Source organism: Leuciscus leuciscus (assembly GCF_965113295.1).
Source record: "Leuciscus leuciscus genome assembly, chromosome: 4".
In the NCBI taxonomy this organism is placed as follows: Eukaryota; Metazoa; Chordata; class Actinopteri; order Cypriniformes; family Leuciscidae; genus Leuciscus; species Leuciscus leuciscus.
In genome coordinates, this window is record NC_138728.1 from 11,899,017 (window position 1) to 11,925,587 (window position 26,571).

The 26,571-nt window shown below is 37.7% G+C and overlaps 2 protein-coding genes across 2 annotated transcripts; both read right to left on the reverse strand.

The window, feature by feature from the left end:
- Positions 1 to 3,243: 3,243 nt before the first annotated feature.
- gxylt1b (glucoside xylosyltransferase 1b) lies at positions 3,244 to 10,340 on the reverse strand. Its single transcript, XM_082166728.1, has 7 exons — positions 9,704 to 10,340; positions 8,106 to 8,292; positions 7,745 to 7,876; positions 5,743 to 5,994; positions 4,311 to 4,434; positions 4,059 to 4,231; positions 3,244 to 3,927 (listed from the first exon to the last, which is right to left on the reverse strand). The coding sequence occupies exons 1-7, from the start codon at positions 9,895 to 9,897 to the stop codon at positions 3,766 to 3,768; spliced, it is 1,224 nt and encodes a 407-aa protein (XP_082022854.1). The 5' UTR covers positions 9,898 to 10,340; the 3' UTR covers positions 3,244 to 3,765.
- Positions 10,341 to 11,386: 1,046 nt separating this feature from the next.
- yaf2 (YY1 associated factor 2) lies at positions 11,387 to 25,663 on the reverse strand. Its single transcript, XM_082166729.1, has 4 exons — positions 25,512 to 25,663; positions 25,096 to 25,221; positions 14,675 to 14,827; positions 11,387 to 12,596 (listed from the first exon to the last, which is right to left on the reverse strand). The coding sequence occupies exons 1-4, from the start codon at positions 25,535 to 25,537 to the stop codon at positions 12,353 to 12,355; spliced, it is 549 nt and encodes a 182-aa protein (XP_082022855.1). The 5' UTR covers positions 25,538 to 25,663; the 3' UTR covers positions 11,387 to 12,352.
- Between the last annotated feature and the right edge of the window lie 908 nt (positions 25,664 to 26,571).

A 26,571-nucleotide genomic window follows, 5' to 3' on the forward strand; every position in this document is an offset into this window, starting at 1 on the left:
CGGGTACCACTCATCTCCACTACAAATAGGAAAAAGAGGCTACAATTTGCACGAGCTCACCAAAATTGGACAGTTGAAGACTGGAAAAATGTTGCCTGGTCTGATGAGTCTCGATTTCTGTTGAGACATTCAGATGGTAGAGTCAGAATTTGGCGTAAACAGAATGAGAACATGGATCCATCATGCCTTGTTACCACTGTGCAGGCTGGTGGTGGTGGTGTAATGGTGTGGGGGATGTTTTCTTGGCACACTTTATGCCCCTTAGTGCCAATTGGGCATCGTTTAAATGCCACGGCCTACCTGAGCATTGTTTCTGACCATGTCCATCCCTTTATGACCACCATGTACCCATCCTCTGATGGCTACTTCCAGCAGGATAATGCACCATGTCACAAAGCTCGAATCATTTCAAATTGGTTTCTTGAACATGACAATGAGTTCACTGTACTAAAATGGCCCCCTCAGTCACCAGATCTCAACCCAATAGAGCATCTTTGGGATGTGGTGGAACGGGAGCTTCGTGCCCTGGATGTGCATCCCACAAATCTCCATCAACTGCAAGATGCTATCCTATCAATATGGGCCAACATTTCTAAAGAATGCTTTCAGCACCTTGTTGAATCAATGCCACGTAGAATTAAGGCAGTTCTGAAGGCGAAAGGGGGTCAAACACAGTATTAGTATGGTGTTCCTAATAATCCTTTAGGTGAGTGTGTGTGTATATATATATATATATATATATATATATATATATATATGAACATAGAATTGTTAAAGTCATGTTAAGTAATAAAAACTCCATGGACATTTTTATAAAGAATATATATATATATATTTTTTTTTTTTTACAAGATAAGCTCTAAAATATTTCAGGAAGAAACTGATCACTGATAAACATTCAGCTCCTAAAACAACTGGAATTTGATTATTTTAATAACAACAGTAATAATATTCCTCTTTTGATTTACAGAAACTAAGTGTGGTAATAAGTTTTGAAAACAAGGGCTAGTGGTCTTTCAAATATTGTCGTCAGAAAGGTTGAAGACCACTGATTTAGAATTAAATTAGTACTGCATTATCTGTTTTTCAATATTTTCTTGTCGGGGGAAAAAAAGAAAGAAATTCATACAGGTTTGGGGTGACTTTAGTGTAAGTAAATGTTTTCATTTCATTAAACTGTTTCTTTAAGACTATGACGCCAAAGCAGTGTTTAGCCTATAGCAAATATTGTGATAAATTCATAGCATAATGTTGATATCAGTCATGAAATGTGTTTCCAAGCTTCACTGTGGGATTGTGGCTTTCCAATTTGAATACAAATGCATAAGCAAGTGAGAAAAGCAACCTGCTCGTTTATTTCTCTTTCTCTGTGCCCGTTTCCCAGACACCGCTTGCTCATTGATTAGATGGCGTATTGGCTGGTTTGCACGTCCTGCAGACTCGGACCCCTCCGAACGGCCACACAATGGAGATGGTTCACGTGCCAGGTAATTGGCGTCTGTGGGGGACAGGTGCTCCCACAAAGCAGCGGGGCTCTCTGCCGAGTCTCCTTTCACATGGCTGTAATTACCTAATTGAAAAACTCACTGGGGGGAAATAGGAGCGAGAGATAAGGTGTCTTTCACCAAACCAGAGGCTGCTTTTCTGTTGAGCAGGGAAAAAAAACATCTATTTGTTGCCACTTGAGGTAAATATTGTCCAAGGGAGAAACGATGGAAAGGAAAGCAAAGATAGAGGATCCATTGTAAACGAGGGTCTGATTCAGACAGGGAGTGTTTGATGGAGGACACACAGATGAGACAATAGACCAACACATTTCTTTTGTTTTAGCCTCTATGCCTCTCCTGTCCCTGAACTGAAGCGATTAAGAGTGAACATGGATGTAAATAGTATAATGCCACACTATGAAAGGAGACCCCTATAAATGGAGTTTGTTTAGACTATTCAGTAATTGAACTGGGTTGCATCATTTGTAATAACTCAACATATTAAAGTATTTATATATATATATATATATATATATATATATAATGAAAATGCTTTAAAATAAGGTCCTATTAGTTAAAGTTGGTTTGTGCATTAACTATCAATGGGCAACACAATTATTACAGTATTTTTAATCTTTGTTAACATTAGTTTGATCAAAAAAACTTGTCAACTTCAACTAATAAAAAATGGGTAAGTATAAAAAATATTAAATGAAGAAGTAAAAATCTAAATGAATGAATACTGGTAGACTGGTAATATTTTCATTTTAAAAGTGTTTTATCTCCCAGTGAGGCCTGTAATATTGTTTATTTTCATGCAAGAGGTGAATTGAAACTTGATGCAGATTAATCCTCACTCATTTTCTCTTTTAAATGTTGGAAAATAGACTCATAGTACCATCATCCAGGTTGTCATATTAAGAGGAAGACCCCCGACATACCCTCATTATTGCTGTATCAAGTTTAGCCTTTGACCTGAACATCCTTGTAAATCAGCTCTTGTGCCTCAGGTGGTCCAGACATGGTTTATTTGTTGCTACACATTGATCCATGAGATGTAACTATGTCTCATTGTGTCCTATTAGTCTGTGAAGTCACCTCGACCTTCAAGCACAGGTTGCTGATGCTTCAAATGGTCTTTATGCAGCACTATTTCTGGATTAGAAATGAATCAGGTCTTCCCGTGTCATTGACATCTACTGCTTTAAGGTTTGCCAAGTAATGATATTTTAATCCATGATCCCATTATAGATTTTCCAGGGGGTTATTTCCTCCTTTCTTATACTCCAAGAATTTATCTTGAGGCGTGTTTTTAGATTCCCTCAACTGTTCACTTGAAAAAGTCTGTATCAAGCTGTTGTTGTTAGGAAGTTGTTCAGTATTTACTGCTGTGTGATGTTATCACAGAACAAAGCCACGGTAATCATTCCAAGACACTATCTGTGTTTGTAAAAACCTGAATAAATGCTGCACCCTGGTGGAGGAAAGTTGTATTTAAAGATAAAATCCAAAACATTTACAATTTTGATAGTATATTATATTTAGTCTCCATATGAAATAAGTGCCCTTCATTAAGATCCAGTCGATTTTTTCCCTACACTTTTTTTTTTCATGAATATGCATCACATCATAAATGCAAAATCTTGTGAAATGTCCACTTCAGCATATATTAAAAAATATATGTCCTTAAATATATCCTTACTGATGTAATTCTTCAGTGGAGAATGATATTGATAGTAAAAAAGTCTAAATCTGATTAAAGACATATATAGTTTTATTTCATATGAACATTATGTAAAATGAATATTTACATTTTCAAGTATTTTCCAATTAATGCTATTACATCTTTCAGTACATTCAATAACACTCTTAAAGGAACAGCACATCCAAAAAGCACTACAAAACAATCATAAAAGTGAGTTTTTGTCTAAAAAGTCTTCAGAAGTCATACAGTGTGAGGAACGTCAATTCGCCTCATTTGTTCCTGGAAAGGAAGTTTGGAATGACATTTAGGTGAATAAATGATGTCAATCTCCCTTTTTTGTTGACTGTCCCTTTAACCAGGATAAAAAAAGTGAAATGACAATGGCAATTTGAAAGGTTTAAATGCACATTTCATCATTCAGCACGTCCTACATCAGCTTCAAGGTTTCGAACTGAACGTTCACCACTAACATTGCACAGATACGACTGGAAAGGCGGTGACGTTCTTATCCAGTCTCCCAGAATACATTTCTGTCGTTATTGGGTTATTCAGCTACAGTGACAGTATCACATCTCAGCCACCAGGTGGAGTCCTTCTCTGGATCCTCTTTACATACTTTCCAAGTCCTCTGGTAAAGAAATAACTAACTTTCCCACAGTATGTGTGTGTGGTTCCATTCAGGGCCACTTCCAGCGGCAACAAGAATGATTTTACGAGATCCTCTCCAAATGTGTACTGCCAGAAAAAGTAAAGAAGAGTGATTCATTAGCTTTGGAAATACACGTTGGTTGGAACTCAACAAAAGGTTAAGAAACTTCCATTCTTCCGTTAGTGTTAAACTCCTCTAAAATCATACAGTAACTCACATGTTTGAAAGCATCATACACAGCCTTGAAGGCAGGCTGTTTGTCACTGTGAAACACTCCTCTGTTGCCGTGCAAAATGACAACACCCTCTTCTTCAGCCGGGATGCAGTTGCTGCCGTAGATACAATGGTCAGGACGATAGTTCCAGTGGCAGGGGAAGGTAAATACCATCTCTGGGAGAACACACATCTGTTACAGAGACTTGAAAGGTAATAAAGATACAAGAAATAGAAGACATCCAGATAGGCTTACCTGGATTGTAATGGAAGATGATATTAATCAGGTCTTGATCACCCCAGGTAATGTTAAGCTTGTATTTCTGCAATAAAGGCATGAGAAGCTCGTCCCAGTGAAGACCAACAGAGGTCATGTCATTCTGTCCATTAAGAGTAAAAAAGAAAAGAAAAACAGAGTCAAGTAAAGGCCAAGAAAAAAAAGACAGTTGGCGTCCTCTTCTGGACTAAAATGGAATTACAACATTATATATATGAATTTCTTTCTTCTGCTGATCACAAAATATATTTTAAAGAAGGTTGGTAACCAGAGAGTTGATGGTAGCCATGACTTCCATAGTATTTTTTTTTCCTACTATGGAAGTCTTGATAAGAACTGATAAGAACTTGAACTGTTTGATTACCAGCATTCTTTAAATATATCTTATTTTGTGTTCAACAAAAGAAAGAAACTCATTCAGATTTGGAACAAGTTGAGGGTAAGTAAATGACAAAATGTAATTTTGGGGTGAACTATCCCTTTAAGGCCCAGTTTCATAGACAGGGCTTAGATTAAGCCAGGATTAGACCTTAGTTTAATTAGGACATTTAAGTAGCTTTAATAAACATGCCTTAGAAGAAATCATTACTGGTGTGGATCTTGAGACAAAACAATGGCACTGAGTCACTGACATATTTTAAGAGGAATTTAAGAGCAGTAACTGAAACAGCAAACATTAATTTTAGTCTGGGACTTGGCTTGTCTGTGAAACCTGGGCTTACAATGTTACAAAAGTGTTTCTATAAAAAACAAAATAAAATAAAAAGTTTGATGAACTTTCTATTCGGTGTCCTGAAAAGAATGTATCATGGTTTTCACTAAAATATTAAGCAGCACAACTGTTTTCGACACTGATAATAAAATGAAATGTTTCTTGAGCACCAAATCAGCATATTAGAATGATTTCTGAATGATCATGTGACACTGAAGACGGGAGTAGTGATGCTGAATATTCAGCTTTGCCATCGCATTAATAAGTTACATTTTAAAATATATTCAAATAGAAACTGTTACTAAATTGTAATAATTTTTTCACAATATTCCTGTTTTTACCACACACAAAAGAAAGATCAAATAAATGCAGCCTTGTTGAGCACAAGAGAATTCTTTCAAAAATATTTCGAAATAGCTTACCGACCCCAAACTTAAAATACATATCTTTATATTGATTTTTATTATTTTATCTGTATTTTATATTGTTATATTAATAATCATATCATTTTGAATTATATTGTAAATATATTTTTCCACCTGTTTGCTGCCAGGAGTTTTAATATAGTAATATAGAATGTCACATGACATTTCCAGCTCACATGATTGGTTTGCCTATGAAGCAAAGATGGCGGCCTCCAGGTCATGAAGTTCTTCATGTGTTCCTGCTATTGAGATGAATAGGAATAGCTGACCTCACCTTGAAATGTGCCCTTCGCATCCGGGTCAAATTCATCAGCATGACACCAGAGTTGATCCCAGTTCTTCCATAATACGGATGCCGGGAGAAGCGACTGTACCAGGCAATCCGTGGCTCCTCGTGCTCTGGTGCCATAGCTACTAACTGAGTGGAGTTAAAGAGCGCCAACATGTCCCAGATCAGCTCTACAGGCTGCAGGAAGAGGACATCGGTGTCCACATAGAGTAAGGAGTCCACCTCCCTCAGAATCATCTGTAGAGAATAGAAAGAAATTGCAAATAGTTTGTCAAAACTGCAATGTTTTTGAGTTCAAAAATAAATGTTCTGTTCTCAGAAAAAAAAGAGACCACCACTTCATAAAAGATTAATGCATATTTTATGATTTTTTCTTATATAAGGAAAGGAGCACAGCATTGTTAGGTGTAGTCACTGCCATTTTAAAGGTACACTTTGCAACTTTTTTTGTTCAAGATTAACTAATTTTTAAATAGTATTTAAATCAATAAATCATCAATCCTTTTTCCAAACTTGTTTTTGTCTTACCCTGATTCACTATGGTAAGCCTATTATAAGTGTTTATAATTTAGACTGTTGGGATGGTTTTAATGGGAAATTGCGTACATACGTCACTTGCCCGTGTGTGTCTCGATTATTAAAGTTGCTCAGGCTACTTTGATGCGAGTATGGCGTGGGAGTGCTATATGTTAGTTGTTACAACGAGCGAGACATGGATCACCTAAATCTCGAATCTCAAGGGAATCACCCGTTTAAAAAAAAAAACGCAGAACAGTGGAGAGCCTGCTGGAAAAAAGAGAATGTGATAGAGCTCGTAATAAAACAAGAATCAACATCGGCTTAGCTTTTCGGAGATTGGAAATGTTGTAAAAGTGAGATGTCATTTTTATTAAATCAACAGGGGAGTAATGTATTTTATTGAACAGATAAATTGCCTAGCCTACATATTTTTAAATTGTATCATATATTGCTGCCATAATAACCATTTCAAATTTTTATGTGCTTTCTTCTCTTTCCCATTTTTTGTTCACTGAGGTGGAGCTGCGATGAAATATTGTTCTTGTAAATACTTTCCAGCATTTCAGTAATAAAAGTGTGCATCTTAGGTACGGTGTTTGGCAGAGATCAAAAAGGATTTAAACATTGAATTTTGAATCTCTTCTTGTAAACTCAGAGATGTGGATTCAGACGGCAATTAAATCGCCACACGACCTGTTTGTCAAAAAACAGTAGGTACTTATTTGGCCAGGGATTTTTACGCGGGTTGGGTGAGGAAAAACACTGATATTATGTATTCGGACGGCACTAAAATCACAGACTTACCCCTGTAAATGTTTAAAATACCGTACGAGCCCATGAGAAACAATATTAGCGTCCAAATAGGACTTAACTGACAGTAGCCTACGCTTTCACTGGCCTTTAAAAGCGCTTTTTAATTAAATTAATAATATTGTATAATAATATAATAAAAAATCTAACAACAATCAGTGTAATGATAATTTTATTCTTTGCATGAAAAGTGAAAACACTTGAATTAGCCTAACTGAACACTGTCTGGGTGTATTAAAACTTCAGAGTTATATTCGTATAGACCTGCAACAGTGATAAGGTGAAGCTAAGAGTGGTCCAGACCAACCTTCCGAACGTATGACTTACAGAAGGTATACTTAACTAAGAACGTTTCGGGAAACACGTATTAACGATAAGGTACAGCTTAAGGTGTAACTTAAGAACGACGTAGCGTTAAGGAGGTTTCGGGAAACCCAGCCCTGGTCTTTTAAGCCTAGAAGTGAATGTTTTATGAGTAGTAGTTGCATGCATTTATGAGCAATGCATGCAGTTTTGTTTTTTAACCGCTAGAGGGTCAAAAGTTACATAGTGTCCCTGTAAATGATCATAAATGACAAAAAAAATCAAATCAGCTTTTGCTTAAAATATTTGAAACTAAACATGCTGTTTCAGTAACCAATCCTGCAGTAATTCTCACCGGTAAGAAGAGTCTCTGTGATGCACATGGCTTGAAAAGCTGACTCCACTCTTCATGGTTCTCATGGGGAAATGAAATGGGGTGAACAACATAGCTGAATTTCACTCGGATGTAAGCGGGCCAGGAATCCAGCTGTGCAAGAGGAAAATGGAGTAAATCTTTTATCTCAACAGTTTCTCAGTGGTTCTCTAGTCAAGCAGATTAAAGTGCATCGAGTTTGCACTCTTGGGATGTACAGGGGGAAAATGTTCACCTAAAATGACTCAGATCCCCTTTAACACTGGAGAGATGTGCCCGTTGATGTGGAACAATATAGATGCGCATGCATATATGTCAGAAGTGATGATTGGATCATACTAACCGCTGCTTTTATGTTGGTGTGTAACTGCTCTTCTGCAAAGATGTGAAATCTCAAGTCTCGACTGCTGAGCATGGCTGTGGTCTTCAGCATGTTGACAGCTTCCCTGTGTCTCTCTCCACAAGCCACCACAGCCAGCTGCATCAACGTCTCTCGCCGTCCAGGTGAAGTCACCTTGTGTGCAACATCTCTGAAAATGGACAGTCAGTTTTAGCTTTATACTCAACCCTATAGATTGGCTGATAAAAGTATGGATGAATAAATAAACAATATCACAACTTATTTTCCAACAAATGGTCAGTGAAAAGAGGTTCTTATTTAGAAATTGTTGGAAACAGTTTTTTAAAAGTTGCTTGTATTTTATAATAACATGCAATCATTTTCTAAATGCATAATTTTTTTGCAATAAACATTAAATTAAGTAGACATGAAAAATGAAAAAAAAAATGATAATGTTATAAAGATATTTGATGTTTAAAAATAACTTTATAATAGTTTAGTAATTAATGTTTTTAATAGGTCTCACAACAAAGAAAAAAAAACTTTGCTGATAAAGGGATGGATGAGTAAACAAGACCACAAACGGTCAGAGAAAGGAGCTGATTAATGGTGCTAAACTACATTTTAAATGAGCTGTTTTTATTTCCTAATAATTTGCAATAATTTTCTAATTAAACATTTAGGCAATTAACATTAAATAAACATCTAAATTAAACAGACAAAATGTTTAAAAAATGAAAACATAATATGATAAGAATATATATATATATATATATATATATATATATATATATATATATATACATACACACATTTAAAACTAACTTTGTTATAATAGTTTATTAAACATATCTAATTGGTCTTACAACAAAAAAGAAAAAATGGGATTTCTAGTGTTTTTTAAAAGTACAATAATGTCCCATATTCGTGGAATGCCAATAATGCAACTGTATGTTACATAGCATTGATTCATTCTTTGTCATTTATTAGTTAAATGGAGGGTACAGTATTCTGTCTGCTGTTTTTTGTTTTGTTTTAACTGTTTTGTTTTTTTACAGTTTTGTTTAGAATTAGGTGAAATTAATTCTAATTCATGCCCCATTTGTCTGTAATCTCAGCCTATCACCTGAAACACAGGTGTGCGTGAGAGGGGCGTGATTTGGCTGTTCGTTATGTTGCATCAATGCCCAACAACATCCAGTTGCTCTCGACATGCCAGCTCTCTCTCTTGGCAATGAATCAGTACAGGTAGGTGTCAACAGCTTCCATCATAAAGAGTGTCTCAAGTCAATGTGGAATTTCACAGGCTGTTGACATGTGCATCGTTGATTCGTTTCCTTTTCAAGTGGATTTCAGTAGTGGTGAACGTTCCCAGTATTTCTGGCCTCGTATGTAAGAAAATAATCCAGATGAAACGGCATAAACTCAAACTGAATTTCGATTTTTGGGATAGTATTTTCAGTGTAACTTTCCAAAATTGAGTTCAAACATTATTTTGAAAAAAAGACAAACACACCTTTGAAATGTTATTTACGCGAATTCCGCCTTTTAAACATACATTATCTAAATAAAATGAAAGAAACAAATGTGATTAACGTTACCCGAGTCTGTGTGATCTGGTCGCAGTGGGTCGTTGTTTTGATTTTACTCCGTTAAAGTTCTTTGCGACGGACGGTTCCAGCGGCGCCCTAACTTGCTTTAAAAAACTCTCAGCATCATGTTTACTGAACAAAAATAGTAACGATAGAAGAGCGATAACTATGCACAGACTAAATGTATGAATATATCCACGCATTCTAAAGGGCAAGGGCAGTCTTCACTTAAAGAGTACACTGAGTGTGTACTCGCCCCACTAATGACCACTAGCGATGTCCGTTTCGTGAACAAAACGAATCGTTCATTTGAATCGGATCTTTTCCAAGAATCGGATTCACTGATTCATAGAACATAAAATACTTAGGAGTAGCCAAATATAAGAAATGTTACGAATAAATCGTTATAGAAATATGTGTGTAAAATCGTTATTGACAGTTTTAATAAAAATAACTTTTTTATAAATAGCATTTTAAATAAATAGCACTTTGTTCAAAAACATGCAAAACTTAAATTTAGATTCTAAATTAATAGTTATGAGCTAAATCATGGCTGCAACAAACTGAACTTGGATTCATCAAATTATAATGAACAAACTTATTAATAAAACTTTAACAAAAAAACGATGTGCCTTTACTGGAACGTTTTAACAATGTTTAGCCACAACCAGGCTGTCTGAGACCACGTAATGACGTCATTTCCTAAAGAACAACTGTATCGGTTCTTTGAAATGAACTTCGAGAGAACCGATTCGCACAAATGAGTCCGGCTTCCTATCATTAACGACCACCACCATCCCCCACATACAAGTGGCGTGAGAAAGACCCCTACTACAACAAACCCTTCAAGACTGATTCCTCAATTTACAAGCAAAGTTATAAGTATTTTAATTACGAACTTCTAGTTTTATTTCAACTGTATTTGTTCCATTATTATAGCTATTTTCTGTAGTTGAATTTTACAGAATTATGTGACACTGATTTTAAATGATTATTAATAATAGCAATTGTTACATGCATTTTAATCTTACAAGTAGGATTTTTTTAATTGAATTTAATAGCCAATAACCATTAATATTTAATAGCCAATATGACTAGTCATTAAAATAATTATTTTTTAATTCTTAGTACCACATCTACTAGTAAAATTAAAAGCATGACTTGTGTAATAATGGTTAGTAACTAAATTTGTAATTGTACATTTAAAATATTTACTTTTATGTATAGAGGAATAGATGTCAAACGTAACAATAGTACATGTAGGCTAAAATATCACATCATGAATATTCAATATCCCCCAAGGGGAACACAGAGGAACTGGATTTGTCTACCAGCAAAACAGGCTTTCTGCTCTGTACTTCAGTCAGATAAAAAATTATTAAATGTGTCCTGCTGTTATAAGGCAATGTCTATTGAGAAATGGATTTTCAAGTTGAGTTAAGACACTGCTATTAGCTGTCAAGCAACAATGCTCTACCATTGACTCTGACTGAACCTGTATGTCACATATTGCATCACTCCTCATGGTGAGGTAAAAACCACAACACTTTGAATATCACCCTCATGCATGTCATGTGCATTTCACAAAGAAATGAAAAGACATTTCACCACACAAAAAAAAACTAATTTGATAATCACTCCCTTAAGGTCTTTGTTTGCCCTAGAAATAAATCTGTTTGCTGACGACAGGAGTCTAAATCTTAAATTTTATTAAGAGATATTTCCTATACTGCAATATATTTATATACCACCATTCATCATAAAGTAGGGGATGAATTTAACATCTTACAAATTCATTTGTCTTTTTTTTTTTGTCAATTTTTTATGTTTCTCATGGAATTAACAGAATTATATAAAGACAATCTAACACAAAACAGCGCTGGTAGAACAACTAGCCGCACAAATGTGATGCAATCTACCATGACAAGTGTGAAATAAAACGGCATGAACAAGAACAAACAAACAATGAATTTCTGTTTGATGGGGTTTTCGTAAAACTGTACAAAAGTACCAGCAGGTGCAACAAACAATTGAAAAAGGAAGTACTGTTTCGATCACAGTTATTCATAGAGGGCTTAACGCTCGCTCACCCCGTAATGCATTGAAAGTATATTAAAGTTTCAATACGCAACTGCTGCAACTGTCATTAATGTAAAAGCAAGTATGTTTACTACAACGTTCTAGTTGAATCAACATGTTTTTAAGCCCCAGGGTCAATTCCCAGGATGTAATGTGTGCTGTTGCAACAATTACAGACTGTGGTTTAAAAAAAAAATGGTTTACGAAACTATAGTGAAGAGAACATGAACGGGTGTCAATGTCCACATCCAAACAGACAACAACACTGATCTAAATTAATAATAACACCATGTTAATTAAACTGTCTAAATGTCATCAAATTCAAATTTGCTTACAAACTCTACAGTTCATCTCGAGCTGACCTACTAGGCATTGTAACAAATCAGGACAAGAATATCATGGTGAAATCCTATGTTCCAGATCCCATAACTGTGGTAGTAGAGAGAGATGGCTTATATTGCTGGGTTAAGTCTGTCTCGTTAAGTCTTGACATACATAAGCGCACTCCTGTGTCTGTTCGTTTAAAATGGATATATTAGGTGCAGGAGACTGGAAGTAATGTTCATACTCCACGGGTTCCTAGTGAGACTCTCCGTTGAGTGAGGAAACCTCCCCTCGCGGGGACGAGGATCTGGAGATCCCCTTCTCTGTGTTGTCTGAGTTGGATCCGCTCTGGCTGTGGTGGTCTCCAGATGTCGCGCTGGAGGACGAGCTGGAGGAGGGCTTAGTTTTCTCCTTAAAGTCTGTTATGATAACCGTCAGATCTCCCACAGTTACTTCCAGATGCTGTGCGCTGCTCCGGTCCACATTTTTTAACCTGGGCCTGCAGGATAGAGAGCAATAAAGAACAAATCAGATTTGCTAGTCTTGACTTCACTTGAGCTGAATAATGACACTATTGCCTTCTGTAGAGCTGCTTTATTAGATTAATTGAATGTTTAAAATTGATGAACTTTGCAACATTGACACCGTTATTGAACTGAACTGAACCAACATTAAACATTCTGACTCTACTGTCTTCAGTAGAGCTTATGGATTTTGCTAAATTAACACTTATTTACCCGTTTATTACCGTGAAGCTACTTTAAAACAATCTGTATTGAATAAAGCACTATGTAAAGACCAGCAGCCTTGGTTTTGCAGGCATTTTTTCATCCACAGGCAATTAAAAAAGACTTAGGGAGGCAATGAACCAAACTAATGAGCTAAGAGATTAATCATGACATCAGAATCATTGATTTGAAGACTTACTTGGCATCAGGGATGGAAATTAGCACCCGCCACCAGCCAAATGCGGGTGATTTTGTGTTGTGGCGGGTAAATTCGCTTCACCTACCGGCCACCGTGGCGGGTAAATAAAAATATACTGTTTCACACAGACGGTGGACACTTTTAGAGGACATAAGTGTACGCTGAAATAAAGTCTTTCACCTCAGAAAAACGGACTTTCTTGTCCTGTCACGTCAGCCGTTATCCTGTTCTCATAGCGAACACTCTTCAAATGCACGCGCAAATGTGGCGGCGCGCGCTGTGTATCGCCTCACTGTATATAAAGTGCAAAATAAACTACGAGCATGCAACGCCGTTACGTTGTAAATTACACAAAATAAAAGTAATGCAGGGATGATTTTCATACTATTCACCAGGAGCAGTTTCCATGGTTCATTAAAAGTTATTGTTAATATTGTGTATTCACCATGGTAACTGTCGTTTCCATATTAACCCCAAAATGGCACTTTATTTATCTTTGTGTTATTTTTTATATTTTTAAATGACTCTAGTGGCTCATACCAACATTGTATTAACAAAAACTAGTTTGGAACTGCTATTTAATAGCTTTAGCATAGGCCTAATGTGTATTTATTAGTACTAGTCTTTACTATTAGTCATATTCTTACAATTTATGTTAAGTAAAGGGGGACAGTACTTGTGTGTGTGTAAATAGCCGGTTTCAATAAAACTACTTGTGACGTCATATTTGGCTTTGACTTTGACTGAACATTTGCTCTCAATTTGCGGAAAAAATATCGGGATATATATCGTATATCGATATTCAGCCTAAATAATCGGGATATGACTTGGTCCATATCGCCCAGCCCTAGTTTCATTGTTGGGACTAAAAACCTAAAACTGGAAGCCATAAAAGACCACGAATCATTCAAATGCCACATCCAGGTAAAAAAGAGAAATATATATAAGAGAGAAAGAGAAAATGTCAGTATTTCATTGAGACTTGAGATTAAATAAACTGCTTAAGTATTGTAGATCTTGTAGTATTAATTTTCACATGCAGTTACACATTGTCGGTTAAAAACAAGAAAGTGGCTGGTAAAAACATTGAGTGGCTGGTAGATTTTGAAATCCACCAGCCACAGTGGCCGGTGGACAAAAAAGTTAATTTCCATCCCTGCTTGGCATACATAAACGTATATTTGAACAAAACTCTGTACTTAACATTTTTCATAAGGAACTAACCCGAACATATTTAAAATGCATACTAACATTAAGTAAAAATAGTCCTTTTTTAAAATGGAGTAAAACAGCGATATGGTGAAATACTATTTTAAATATTACAAGCTGATTTTCACCATCATTACTTCAGTCTTCAGTGTCAATCCATAAGAAATCATTCTAATATGTTGATCTGGTGCTCAAGAAACATTTCTTTTTATTTGAAATTCTTTTGTAAAACCTCTGTCACTAAAGGGAGAATTAGTTTTTTCTATAATTCTCAGTACATTGTGGCAGGTAAAATATTTTATATTGAAATGGAGAACAACCATATACATTTTCCACAGTGTGAGGTATGCTACGTAAAATGCAAAATAAACAACTAGTTAATTAGTTTGGGGAGTAGGAACTACTTAGTAAATTCATAAACACAGTATTGCAATGTTTCACCTCATTTTCTTGTGGCTGTTCTTTTTCAGTGTCGGTGCTCTCTCATTCTTGTCCTTCTCAGTCTTTTCCTTTTTCTCTTTTTTAGGCTGTGTGGGTGAAGCAAACTGCTGTGTGACTTGCTGGGCTACCAGTTGGGGAACAGGACGAGGTTTCCTGTGAGGGGGAAAAAATAAGAAAGTGTGAGGCGAGAAAGTGAGATTTCTCAAATCGGGATAACAAGCTCAGTAGGGCCAATTGAAAAGGACTATGTGGGGGGGAAAAACAAGTTAAAACAAGCAAGTGTTGTAGCCAGTTGAGAAATCTTGCCTACATGGAGTAATCGGAGAAGAATGTGTTTTCTCAACAGTTGAGACAGACACAATTTCACTCATCAGTTTTCCTTTATACAGCAGGGAACCGAAAACCCTGGTAATTTCACTTCCTAATACAAGATAATATATCCCTAATATACTAGCTTTCCATGCCTAAACATGTACCTTAAATAATAATAAAGATGCTATAACATTTTATTACATTTTTAGATACATGGTATATATATATATATATATATATATAAAAATGGAACTAGATTGCAATTACACTAGATTGTGCTGAGAAAATTACATTTTAAATTATACAAATTAACATCCACTTTGACATGAATGATAGACTAAGAAAAACTAAACCACACTGATGAGAGAAAAAAAAATATGAACAATTCTATAATAATAATTCTCATAAAAAATATATTTAAAACACCAGCTCTTGATTGAACCAATGGATGTAAATGACCAACTGGCCACTGCTAGAACAGCCCTTGTTCTACTGAGGTCTGTTTGTAGGATACTGTCTTGCTCTTATTTTAACGCATCAGTTGTTGCACCCCTAATTAACGAGCCGACGGCTGTGGCAATTACAGATTATATCTGGACCTACGAGCTGAACTACCCATACTGATCTCAGATCAGAGCTCGGGGTCAAGTCCCCTCAGTAGCGTGGTGTTTAGAACGACTGTTGCTCTAATGTCAAGAACAACAGCTGTTACACCAAAAACAGACCACAACAGAGCAGTATGAAGGCCAGCATAGTTGCTGTCTGCTTTGCCAGCACACACACAGTGATTTTAAAAACAGCTTCTCAGTATCCGTGCACTGGTGCAATGTTTACGCTTTCATCCATAACCCCCGAGTGCTTTGGGAATAGCTAATTAAGTCACACATTGTGAAATTAGGACATCTAGAGCTTTAAAGCGGAGCTGCCAAGAACTGGTCATTAGCATTGATCCTGAGCCCAAAGCAAGTGAAAATGGCCATTATTATTGTTGTTACCTCGCTGCATGTCAAGACCTGGCTGCTTGCTGTGGATTTGTCACACCCGTCACACTCAGCACTGTTAGACGTGCCATTCAGAGTAAATCAATCGATCAGTTTGTGATGCATTTCTTCCATGCCAGACAAGATTAATTCGGCCTTAACATTAGTGATCCTGCTTATTTCTGAATGTTTGTTATGAGCGAGTGAGAGATTTTGTGAAATTACTCAGTCATTAGTCACTCTTTGTCTCACGCATACAAGTTGCAACTACGCTTTTATATAATCCAAACTATTTGGTCAATACTGGGTTTATTTTTGCAATAATGACTCACTGACTTTATATAATCCTGCTTATTACATGGCTACTTTTTAAATGAATAAAATGGACATAATAAAATAACTTAGTCAAAGGCCCCATATACACTTGGTATTAAAAGGTTAGTTCACCTAAAAATAATAATTATCCCATAATTGACTCGCCCTCAAGCCATCCTAGGTGTATATGACTCTTCCACACTTGGAATTATATTTAAAAAACCTGGCTCTTCTAAGCTTTATAATGGGAGTGAATGGTCCCTTAGATTTTAAAGACCAAAAAAGCGCATCCATCCATGATAAAAGTAATCCATACGGCTCCAGGGTGTTAATAAAGGCCTTCTCAAGCGAAGCGATGCGTTTTTGTAAGAAAAATATCCATATTCATAACTTTATAAACCGGGGTGCACATAACTTTTTTTGGTCTGGTTCTCAAGGAAGCACCTGGATATGCTGCTTGGTATTCAAGACTTTATTTGGCACACTTATCCTGCAAGCTTTCGTCATCACTTTCCTCCTGACTGCTCTCCTCACTATCTTCCTTTCTCTCGAACATGGTAGATGATGATGTTTTTTTATTTGATTAACATTGATGACACAGACAACAGCAGGCTGCTGTCACTTTAAGACCGCATGTACGGGCCAAATATACTCAGACACATCCGGTTTCTGTTCACTTATGACATAACCGTGAGAATACTTGCCGAGACGGGTATTTTGACAATCTTGTGTGTGTGTCCGTTTAAGCGCAATTAAACATGAAAGAGGAATTAATTTGGTGTTAAAGTGCTGTCTGAAACACGCCTTTCGCTCTCTCTGTGTGAGCATTTGGGTTTTTGCAGCTGTGATAACAGCACGCGAGTCCCTATTTTCACCTCTTCTTCTGCATTTAAAATTGATGTGAATTGTGTTGATTGGCAAGACAAAACACGTCCAATCATCACTCTATGTCTATGATGGTTAAACTTAGCAGTTAAAGGATAATTCCAGTATGAGTCTTGAGTCTATTTTGTAGATTGTTTTGGATGAACTAGAGTGGTGGACACAGAAATTGACGATGGGTCCTGTCTCGACTTTTTGACTTTTAGAATCGCCTTTGACCGCTTCAGAGTGGCTGTCTATGGACATGCACGAACATGTCCTTAAAACAACCCTTAACGTTCGTTTTCAAAACTGTGCAACTCACCGATTTGTTAGTGGTGTTCATTGATGATTAAAAACAAGTAGCGTAGCGAAATACAGTTTCTGTCGTGTTTTATTTGTCATTTTGTAAAATCCCATTGATTTCTGTTGGAGGACTCATTGCTCATTGATATTACTGCGCTACCGGAAACGGAAAAGGGGACTGTTTACATTTGGTTGTAGTCTTTTTGCTCAGTTCTCCGTCTCTCAGAAGACTAGCGTGAGCAGACTAACTGTGCTCTATGCGCTAGACACAGAGTTCCGTACAGCGTCCTTGTACGGCAAAGTGGTTGTCGCCATCAAGTGGTCGGGAGTGTGCTAACGCTTCAGACTCAAATATCGAGCATCAACGAACACCACTAACCACTCGGTGAGTTGCACAGTTTTGAAAACTGCGTTAAGGGTTGTTTTAAGGACATGTTCGTGCATGTCCATAGACAGCCACTCTGAGGCGGTCAAAGGCGATTCTAAAAGTCAAAAAGTTCAGACAGGACCCATCGTCAACCACTCTATCCAAAACAAACTACAAAACAGACTCAAGGTGTTAAATACCGGAATTATGCTTTAATCCACGCATCACATGCGTGCCGAATCGTGGGGCCTGGTCCGTATGGATCACGGATTAACTGCGATTCGTTGCACCACTATTAATTAATGAACACACTTATCATCATGATTGCTATCTTACCAGAGATGGAGAAAAATCCTATTCCAGTAAGTAAACGTGTCCCTGTCCCCAAAAATGTTGGTACTCAAAAGCGCTTCCCTCCACATTTTCTGGTGTGCATAGTTTATTTTTACTACACATGCCCACCCTTGTTTATAAACTATAATCACTGGCTTCCGGTAACGGCCTAATTCCACTTCCGCGAGTCTAGTTCCCGCGGAAGTGTGATCTAAGACCCGACACATGATGTATTTACGGGCGCGGAAGTGCAGAGGATCGAGCAAAACAAAACTGCGGTCATGAATTAGAAGTCTAAAGCAACAATCTTTTTAAGAGAAATGTAAAAGGATTTCAATAGAAGAAAAGATGTGCCCAGCCCTATTAGTTTGAGCCGCGAGAGGCGTTGACTCTAACCTAAGCTTACGCAACTCCTACGTCATACGTCGAGTCAGAGGTCACTCTTCTGCCGGAACTCGACTTGCGTACGGCCGTTTCCAGAAGCCAGTGATTATAGTTGAATTAAAGTTTATAGTTGATTTGACATTTCAGCACTTCAACGTGTACTTGCACGTTCATGTTAAGTGCATTTTTGAGAAACACACGTAGAAAAGGAACAAATATTTGTTACCTCGCACACAGAAATCCATCTTATAGCTATGAGATTCACCAGGAAAAGCCACTCAAGTCATTACGCTGCATGGTCATGCAGGGCTTTTCTTTTTTGTGTGCAGAGTCCTTTGCCCGACATGAGGTAAATAGCGTTGCAGACACTAGCGAATCCATGATTTATTAGACTATCGATAAAATTTTTGTCGAACCGTCACGTTTATTTTTCCAATCCACTGGTCACAATTGAAAGCCGAACTCAGAAATAACGTGTATCCATCGGGCAGGCAATAATATAAATGAATAATAATAATAAATAAGTAAATAAATTAAAGTAATGGAACAGTGGCCAAATCAGTCAGCAGGACACCGGGATTGTTCCTGACTGACCGTGGGGCTGCAGGCTGTGCAATGCAGAGTACGTTCGGGGTCAGTCGGGTTCGAAAATAAATGCCGTCGTGTCAGACTCGGGTCTAATTTTATCAGGTCCGTCTCAGGTCGGGTTTTTCTTTTGAATTTTTTTTATTTTTTATTGTTTTGGGTAAGAAGTGATTCGGGTCAGGTACAGAAAATCCAGCACATCCCATAGACTTTCAATGGATTTAAGGTCTGGACTCAGAGGTGCCAATTCATGTGTAAAAATTATTCTTCATGCTCCCTCCCAACCATTCTTTCACAATCTGAGCCTGATGAATCTTGACATTGTCATCCTGGAATATGGCCATGATGTGTCTTCCTACATGGTTGTTTAAGAAATGAAAAGCTACACACTCCATCAATTAGGGTTAGAAGAGCTGTTGCCAAACACATAACATGCTAGACACATAATCACTGCAATAACCATCCAATCATAGACTCTTAAGCATTTGGCTATTTAAATCCAAACAGCGACTTTTATTTTTTGGCCGAGCGTATATCCAATATTTAAAAATGTAAAAAAAGAAAAGAAAAGCTAACTGATATGGTACGAATATAATGTGTATTCTTAGCAAAACGTCACTGAATGCTGAGGCTCTCACAATATAACTTGGCATCTCATACAGAAGTCAGTTTCATTAGTAAATAAATTGATTCATTAAAAAAGATTTCATATAATCATGTCAATGTCAGCTATTATGTAAGCACAGTAACCAAATGTGTCTACAAAGATGTCTTTTCTTACAGAAGTGCACAAACAAAAACATTTTTCCCACATTACTGTTAATTTAGAAGGACACAAGGGCTGCGTTCTCTCCTCTGAGCCAAGAGTCTCTCAGATGTGTTCATATCTGCATGTTTGTATTATGGTGTAATGACTGTACTGGGGAGGCTTGTGTACTCATGGGCTTGAGCGATGGGAGGGGACACCATGATTAATGCGCTACACTGTGTGAACATGCAGTCTCCATACTGCTCCTTCCTTCGCTCCACTGCCAAGCCCCGTTTGACAGATGGCCCACTGCCTCCCACTGTCCCACCTCTCCACACTCCGTTTTCGGCTGTTCTTTCCAAGCATTTGCGTTTTCTTTTAGCTGCTTTTCAAAATCCCACACTGCAGTTCCACATTGCTTCTCCCTCGCTTTGGGATCCAGCTTTCTCTCCTTTCATCAAAGGCTCATAACTGTCAGAATCAAAATGAGGTCAACCCGTTTGAGACTGTATGGGCATGTGCTTTTGCAAAACATATGCAAAATTTCTCTAATAAATAATAACAGGCTATTGTAATTACTGAATAATGTGGATGTTTTATGTGGCTTTTGGTTTATTTGGCATTGGCATGCTGGGAACGCTTTCTCAGACTGCATTAGTTTCGCCTTTTTGGGCAAAGAGACGAGAACTCACAGTGCAGCACTCTCGGTTTCTGCACACATGCAATTAGAGAGGATTTCACATGCTGCTCAACTCCTTCAAATGGCACACTGTAGCAACTGACTAATATAATGCCTCCTGTCCTATACATATAAAAATAAATATTTCAGAAATATAATTAAAATTAAAATTACAGCCTAATTATACATCGCTTCCTTAAGACCCACTGACGAGTTGATATTTCACATTTCTACCATAGTGCATTTTTTTTTTTTGCATCATTGAGCATTAATAAACATGACTATGACTGCAAAATATGATGGTTAGATTCATGCTTTCCTCAGTAATCATTCGCATTTGAAATCCTGTTTGTCATCACCTCACTGACAGTCATAAGGGATGATTAGTTGGTCCAGTTCTCTAAGTGATACCCCTATAGAGCGTACAGGTTATGTCAACAAATTCTAATTGACTGCCTTAAATTTGTTGTGACAGCACAAATTTACATGAATGTCAAGTCAAATAGAGCTCCAATGTGAAACACAACATAATACAGCGTTCTTTTCCTCAATTTGTCATCGCGAGAGGTCAAGTAAAAAGAAAAAAAGCGTTTGGTCTAGAGGGGACATTCTCTCTATTTGTGGTAATTGAATGGTATAATACTGCAGAGTGAATACTTTTGCTGGGGGGCAAAAAGTGTCGGTACACTGAAATTACAGGTTTGCTGGCAGGTTCTGTGGGTCAATGAGGGAACGGCTTGAAGTCTGTCTGTCAGCACAAGGTAACAAACTAGGTAAACAAACCACTCTTCGAACAAGAGCAAATATAGCCAGTGTCGAAGCAACATTAAAAAAACATTCACTCAGAGGCTTGTATTGCGTGATTTTAAAGAGATAATTCACCTTAAAATAAAACTCGTCATAATTTTTTCACCCTCAGGTTATTCTAAACCTGTATGACTTTCTTACAACGTGTGGAAAACAAAAGATATTTTGAAAACGGTTCCACTTGTTTATGTCCTTATAATGAAAGTTAATGGGGTCCAAAACAACACAGAACCCCACTGACTTTCATTGATTTGACGGGGAAAAAAAGGACGTAATTTCTTGCTGAAAAATATGTCTTCTGACCCAAATGAAATATCTGATAAGATGGCCAACAAACATGCTCTAAATTAACCCTTGTATCATTCACCACACATCAGTCAGGCTCAGCTAAATCGTGCCCTTATAAAACATTAATCTGCAATCCGCTGCACACAACCGCAATTTACAAACACCCTGTTGTCATTCACATTTGACGGTTGCTTGGAAAGATGAAGCAAAAAGTAGCAATCAGAATCAATGCATGGTCTTTACGTTTACGTATACAATTGCTTTCCAAATGCAGCATAACAGCAGATTTACAGGAGAAAAGTGAACACGCGGTGTGTCAAGAAGCTCTCCATTCTTCGTAAATTAATGGCCTGTGAGTATCACACAATCAAGAGGACATCATCATTAAAACCCATCATTTGTGGCCGTCTCCGAGGCATTATCACAGGGCAGATGTGCAATCATGGGTTTATTTATGGGTATGACTGTCCGTGTGAGTGTGTGTGTGCGCATCCTGATGTGATGATGCCTCCTCTGATGACAGCATTCTTGATTAAGCCGTTGAATGCAAATGAGTTCAGGCCGTCTGGACGCCAGCTGCTGCGGTGGCCTGGACGAGTGACAGCACCCCACCCCCACATAAAAATCCTCCGCCCTCCCACACGCACTTTTGCAGTGAAAAATGAACATTTGTTGGCTTCAAATAACTGCTGTAATACTTTAATTCAGCAGTGGTAATGGGATCTGAAACTTGAAGGATAATTAAAGCTTTATAAACACTCTCCCTAAAGAAAGATGATCATTATCTGGTGCTGTTGTTGAGAGCTGAGGTCTGTCATCATCATCATCATCATCTGCTTTTAGTGTGCGTTTATGTTCCGAAACGCAGATGAGGAATGCTTTACTTCCTGACCTGATCTCATCTTAATGACATAAGGGAAATAACTGACTGCCGACTCAGTCGCTGGCTGTTCCAAAACAGGATTTTTATGACGGATAAGATGAAGGTGAGAAAATACGAGCCCATTAAATGTCTTCTTTGATGAGGTCATTAGCGCTCTCTCTTGGATCTCTGCCACAGGATAGATGCTATCTGTGAGGCCGATAAAAGCAGAGCATCAGCTGATACCGACTGTAGATTCTCCGAAAAAAAACACGTAGGCCTACTGCGTATGATTGGACCCCTCATTCTCTACAATTAATTCAAATCTCTGATTTTATTTGACTTTGTACTCTTGTTTTCCTCCATATACAGTCACTGTAATATCGTCCTAAGGTGCAATCACATTTAGGGCTGGAACGACACTTCGACGTAATCGATTGCGTAAATTAGTTGATATGCGTGGAATGCGTTGATTCCTCGCACTGTTTATGTTCCCCAAAGATGGCGGGTCCCGGGAAACATGCAGAGAATCAGCAGTTATCACAAAAATAGAGCCCGATCTAAAGTGTGGAAATGTTTTAGACATTTCAAACCAAGGCAGCACAACTTGCAAAAGCATCTAAAAAGAAAAAACCTCCCAGCGCTCTCTTACCTCAAAACGACGAGACGGCAGCGTTAGTATTTGGACTACTACGGTGAAATTTTACACAGCGCTAGATAATACAGCATTCTGCTTTTTACGAGCTGTCGTGGCTGCGACAGGTTACAAAGCATACAACGCTGTTGTTGGTTATTTAAACTCGTGCCTCAATTTGACTCATTTAATTATGCGCTGTTGATCGTGGTAAAACTTCACGGTTTTATGGATGCAATGTTTGACACTGTCGCTTTGGATAGTTGAATGCAGTTGTTTGATCATACAGCTGAATGAACAAATTCAAGCAGCTACTTTAATCTCCTGAATGAACAAAACATTTTAGGAATCACACTTGTAAGCAGTTGCTGCTGTAAATCCCCCAAAAGTGACTGAACGCAGCCATAGTAAACACCCAAGTACGTAAATTAACTTAAAGGTGCATTAAGCAACTTTTCATGTTAAAAATACCCGTTTTCTAACCCATACATGCTTAAACAATTGCCTGATGGGCTGAATGAGCCCTTCTCTGATCACTGAGATTGTCTCTATAATCCTGTAAAGTAAAATAAATAAGAGGGATTCGGGCTGGAATTTTAGACTGGGCGTGACGTCATGTGCGTTCACGGCACGCTCACCTGGCTGTCTGGCAGGTTTGTGTATTCGCCGCCATTCGCCGTAGAAGATGGATTCTAAGAGACCGGCTTGTAGTTCATTTCAAACACCAACGCAAACTCCACGTAAGATAAAAAAAAGAAAACTTTTGTCCGTGAGCGTGCACACTTCTGGCTGCAGTTTCGCTTGCCGCCAGAGGGGGCATAGTTCTGCAAAAACTCAGAGACTTGCGCAATGCACCTTTAAGGATTAATCAACTATTCCGAAAAAAACCAGGAGGGAAAAAAATAACCGTTAGACTATTCGATTAATCGGCAGATTATTCGGTAGATTAATCGATTGAAAAAAATATATTGTTTGTTCCAGCCCTAGACAGTCCTAGACACATTAGCAAAATTTCAGTGAAATTGTCAGAGCTGAAAGCAACAATCAGCAGCACCAATGCATTTTCGGTGACATTTCATGGGCAAAAAAGGTCCATTGTCTATCGGCAATAGCGTTGCAACATATAAAGCATAGCTCACACAGAAGTCACTCTCAAAGCAGGCAGCTTTCTGTTAGTCAACGCGGCAAATTCCCATTACCAACTTGAACCAGTTGCGAAATCTGTGTTGGGAAATGACATGCATTGATTTCGACCATGAAAAATCTCTGAACAAAAGTAAATTTGACCGCACATTTAGGAACAGCTTAACCCAAGCATTAATTCTTTGAAAGTTAATTGCTTGTCCTGCTGAATTTGTTCCTCTTCATTAAAAATGCTCTATTACACATATTGCAATAGGCGGTCTCTTTTCATCCTTCCAAATCACTAACATGCTTTCAACTGGTCTTTACCAAACACATCATTACATCAAGATGCTTGGAAACAATGAATGATACAAAGTATTAATCTTCCAATTTTACGACATGAGTAGATACTAACGGTAGGATTGGTGAATCCCAAAGTTGTTTGAACTGCCAAAAGAACAACTTACAATGATTTGCTTATAGGTTGTGTCATTACTTGCCAATGTACTTGTCTAGAATTACAAATTAACTGAAATACACCCCAATTACTTCTGAAATAGCCTAAATTGATAAGGATTTCATTGATGTTTAACCAACAGAGCTGTTTGGTAATGTGACACTGATTGCTCACATTTGTTACTGAGGTTATAAACATTGTATTAACTGTGTAATTATTAATACACACACACACGGCTAATGGCTGAGTCTCAAAACATAGTGAGCTGGCTATCAGGTCTGCTATTCTGGCTACCGAATAAAGTCCAAATATTACGTCCAGTTAGGCAGCTCACTAAATTTGAGAATTGTTAGCATTCAGACATCGTGTGGCACTCACCGCGTTGACGTTCCCTTCCTGACATCGCACATCATGCATTTGAACGCTTCGGCGCTGTTCTTGAATGTACACACGCTGCAGTCCCAGTAGCCGTCGTCAGAGGAGGGCTTCGCTTGCCGTTTCGGCCTTCAAAAAGCAAAACAAACAGAAAGAACATCACATCTCGGACTGTAGAAAGCTCCGTAACACATATGTGATTTTATCCATGCAAAAAGTCAGCGGGAGGCCTGCGCAAGCGACGCGTTCTTTAATGAAATGACACTTTAGGTTGATAAAACAGCCAGTCCGCCATGGTGGCCACTCTTGTTGCGTCTTTCTCATTCACGCGCGCTGCCTAATGGTCTGTTTCGAGTCCTGAGATGGCCTCGTGTGTCTTGAAGCCACGGCTGTGGGAGTTTCTTTCTGTTTGTTTTTACCTCGTCGGACTCCTCTTGTCTCCCATGCTGCAGAAACTTTGTGCGAAGCGTGCAGGCACAGCCGCCTCTCGCGCTCTGTCCTCTCTCTCTCGCGCAGCTCCCAGCTGTCGTAGAAAAACTCCAGCGCAGCGGTGGTCACGTGACTGTGCTCGACCAATCCAGCGTCGATTTATTTTCTCAAAAGTAGGGTCGTGGGTTTTACTGCACCCCACTTAAATTAAAGTCATTCGTTCCTGGCACTTCCCACGAATAGGGTACAAAACAGTGCCTAAACTCGAAAAAGTCTAGTGTTTTTCTGTTTTAGCAAATGAAAGTCAGTGAAAACTTTTTAAATTAGCCATTTTGTTTTTCTATTGTTTTCCAATGATGTTTCCAAAATATGGGTCTAAATGCATCTTAAAACCTTGATTTGTGTTTTGCTATTTTCTAACAACAAATATCAAAAGGAAATACTGTTTATAAAATAAATAAAACCTAAACAAACAAAGAATACAAAAACATGGTTAAGATGGTTGCAATTTCAGCCTAAATTAGGCTATAACAAAGTCCTTGTCTCTGGCTATATAAGGACTAGCAAGTTTGCAGCCAAATGTTTCCCCATTTTTCCATTCCCAAAAGAATATTAGCATGATTTTTTTTTTCTTCTTACAATAACTTCGATAACTGGGTTGATTGGTTGAACTTGAGACTGACAAATGTACTCAGTAATTTTTACTAAAATGAACAATGTCAGTTCAATCATTCATTTAAATTATGATTTGTATTATTTTAATCTTTAGAGTATTCAATTCCACTTTTTTTTGTATGTATATTCATGAAATGTGTGGAAATTTCACAAACTTACATCTGCTAATGATATGAAGTAATATCATGCAATTAATGTAAACTGCTATTTTTGATGTTTGATGTCTTTCTTACTGAGAATGCAGACACTTATTTTAAACCTTGATAATAATATGAAATATTATTGGTTATCAAGACCAGTGTGTTTGAATTAGATCAGTGGGTGAACAAAATGCATTCAAAAGCTTTCAAATGACAGCTGAGAGCAGACAGAAAG

What these genes read in the sequence shown, in the direction of transcription:
- gxylt1b (XM_082166728.1), bottom strand. Translation starts at nt 9,897, where the DNA reads ATGCGTGGATATATTCATACATTTAGTCTGTGCATAGTTATCGCTCTT. An exon ending in ACACCAACATAAAAGCAGCG is followed by an intron (nt 7,877 to 8,105) that starts GTTAGTATGATC and finishes CCTCTTGCACAG; the next exon opens with CTGGATTCCTGGCCCGCTTA. An exon ending in CACAGAGACTCTTCTTACCG is followed by an intron (nt 5,995 to 7,744) that starts GTGAGAATTACT and finishes TATTCTCTACAG; the next exon opens with ATGATTCTGAGGGAGGTGGA.
- yaf2 (XM_082166729.1), bottom strand. Translation starts at nt 25,537, where the DNA reads ATGGGAGACAAGAGGAGTCCGACGAG. An exon ending in GACAAGAGGAGTCCGACGAG is followed by an intron (nt 25,222 to 25,511) that starts GTAAAAACAAAC and finishes TGCTTTTTGAAG; the next exon opens with GCCGAAACGGCAAGCGAAGC. An exon ending in AGGAAGGGAACGTCAACGCG is followed by an intron (nt 14,828 to 25,095) that starts GTGAGTGCCACA and finishes TCCCCCTCACAG; the next exon opens with GAAACCTCGTCCTGTTCCCC.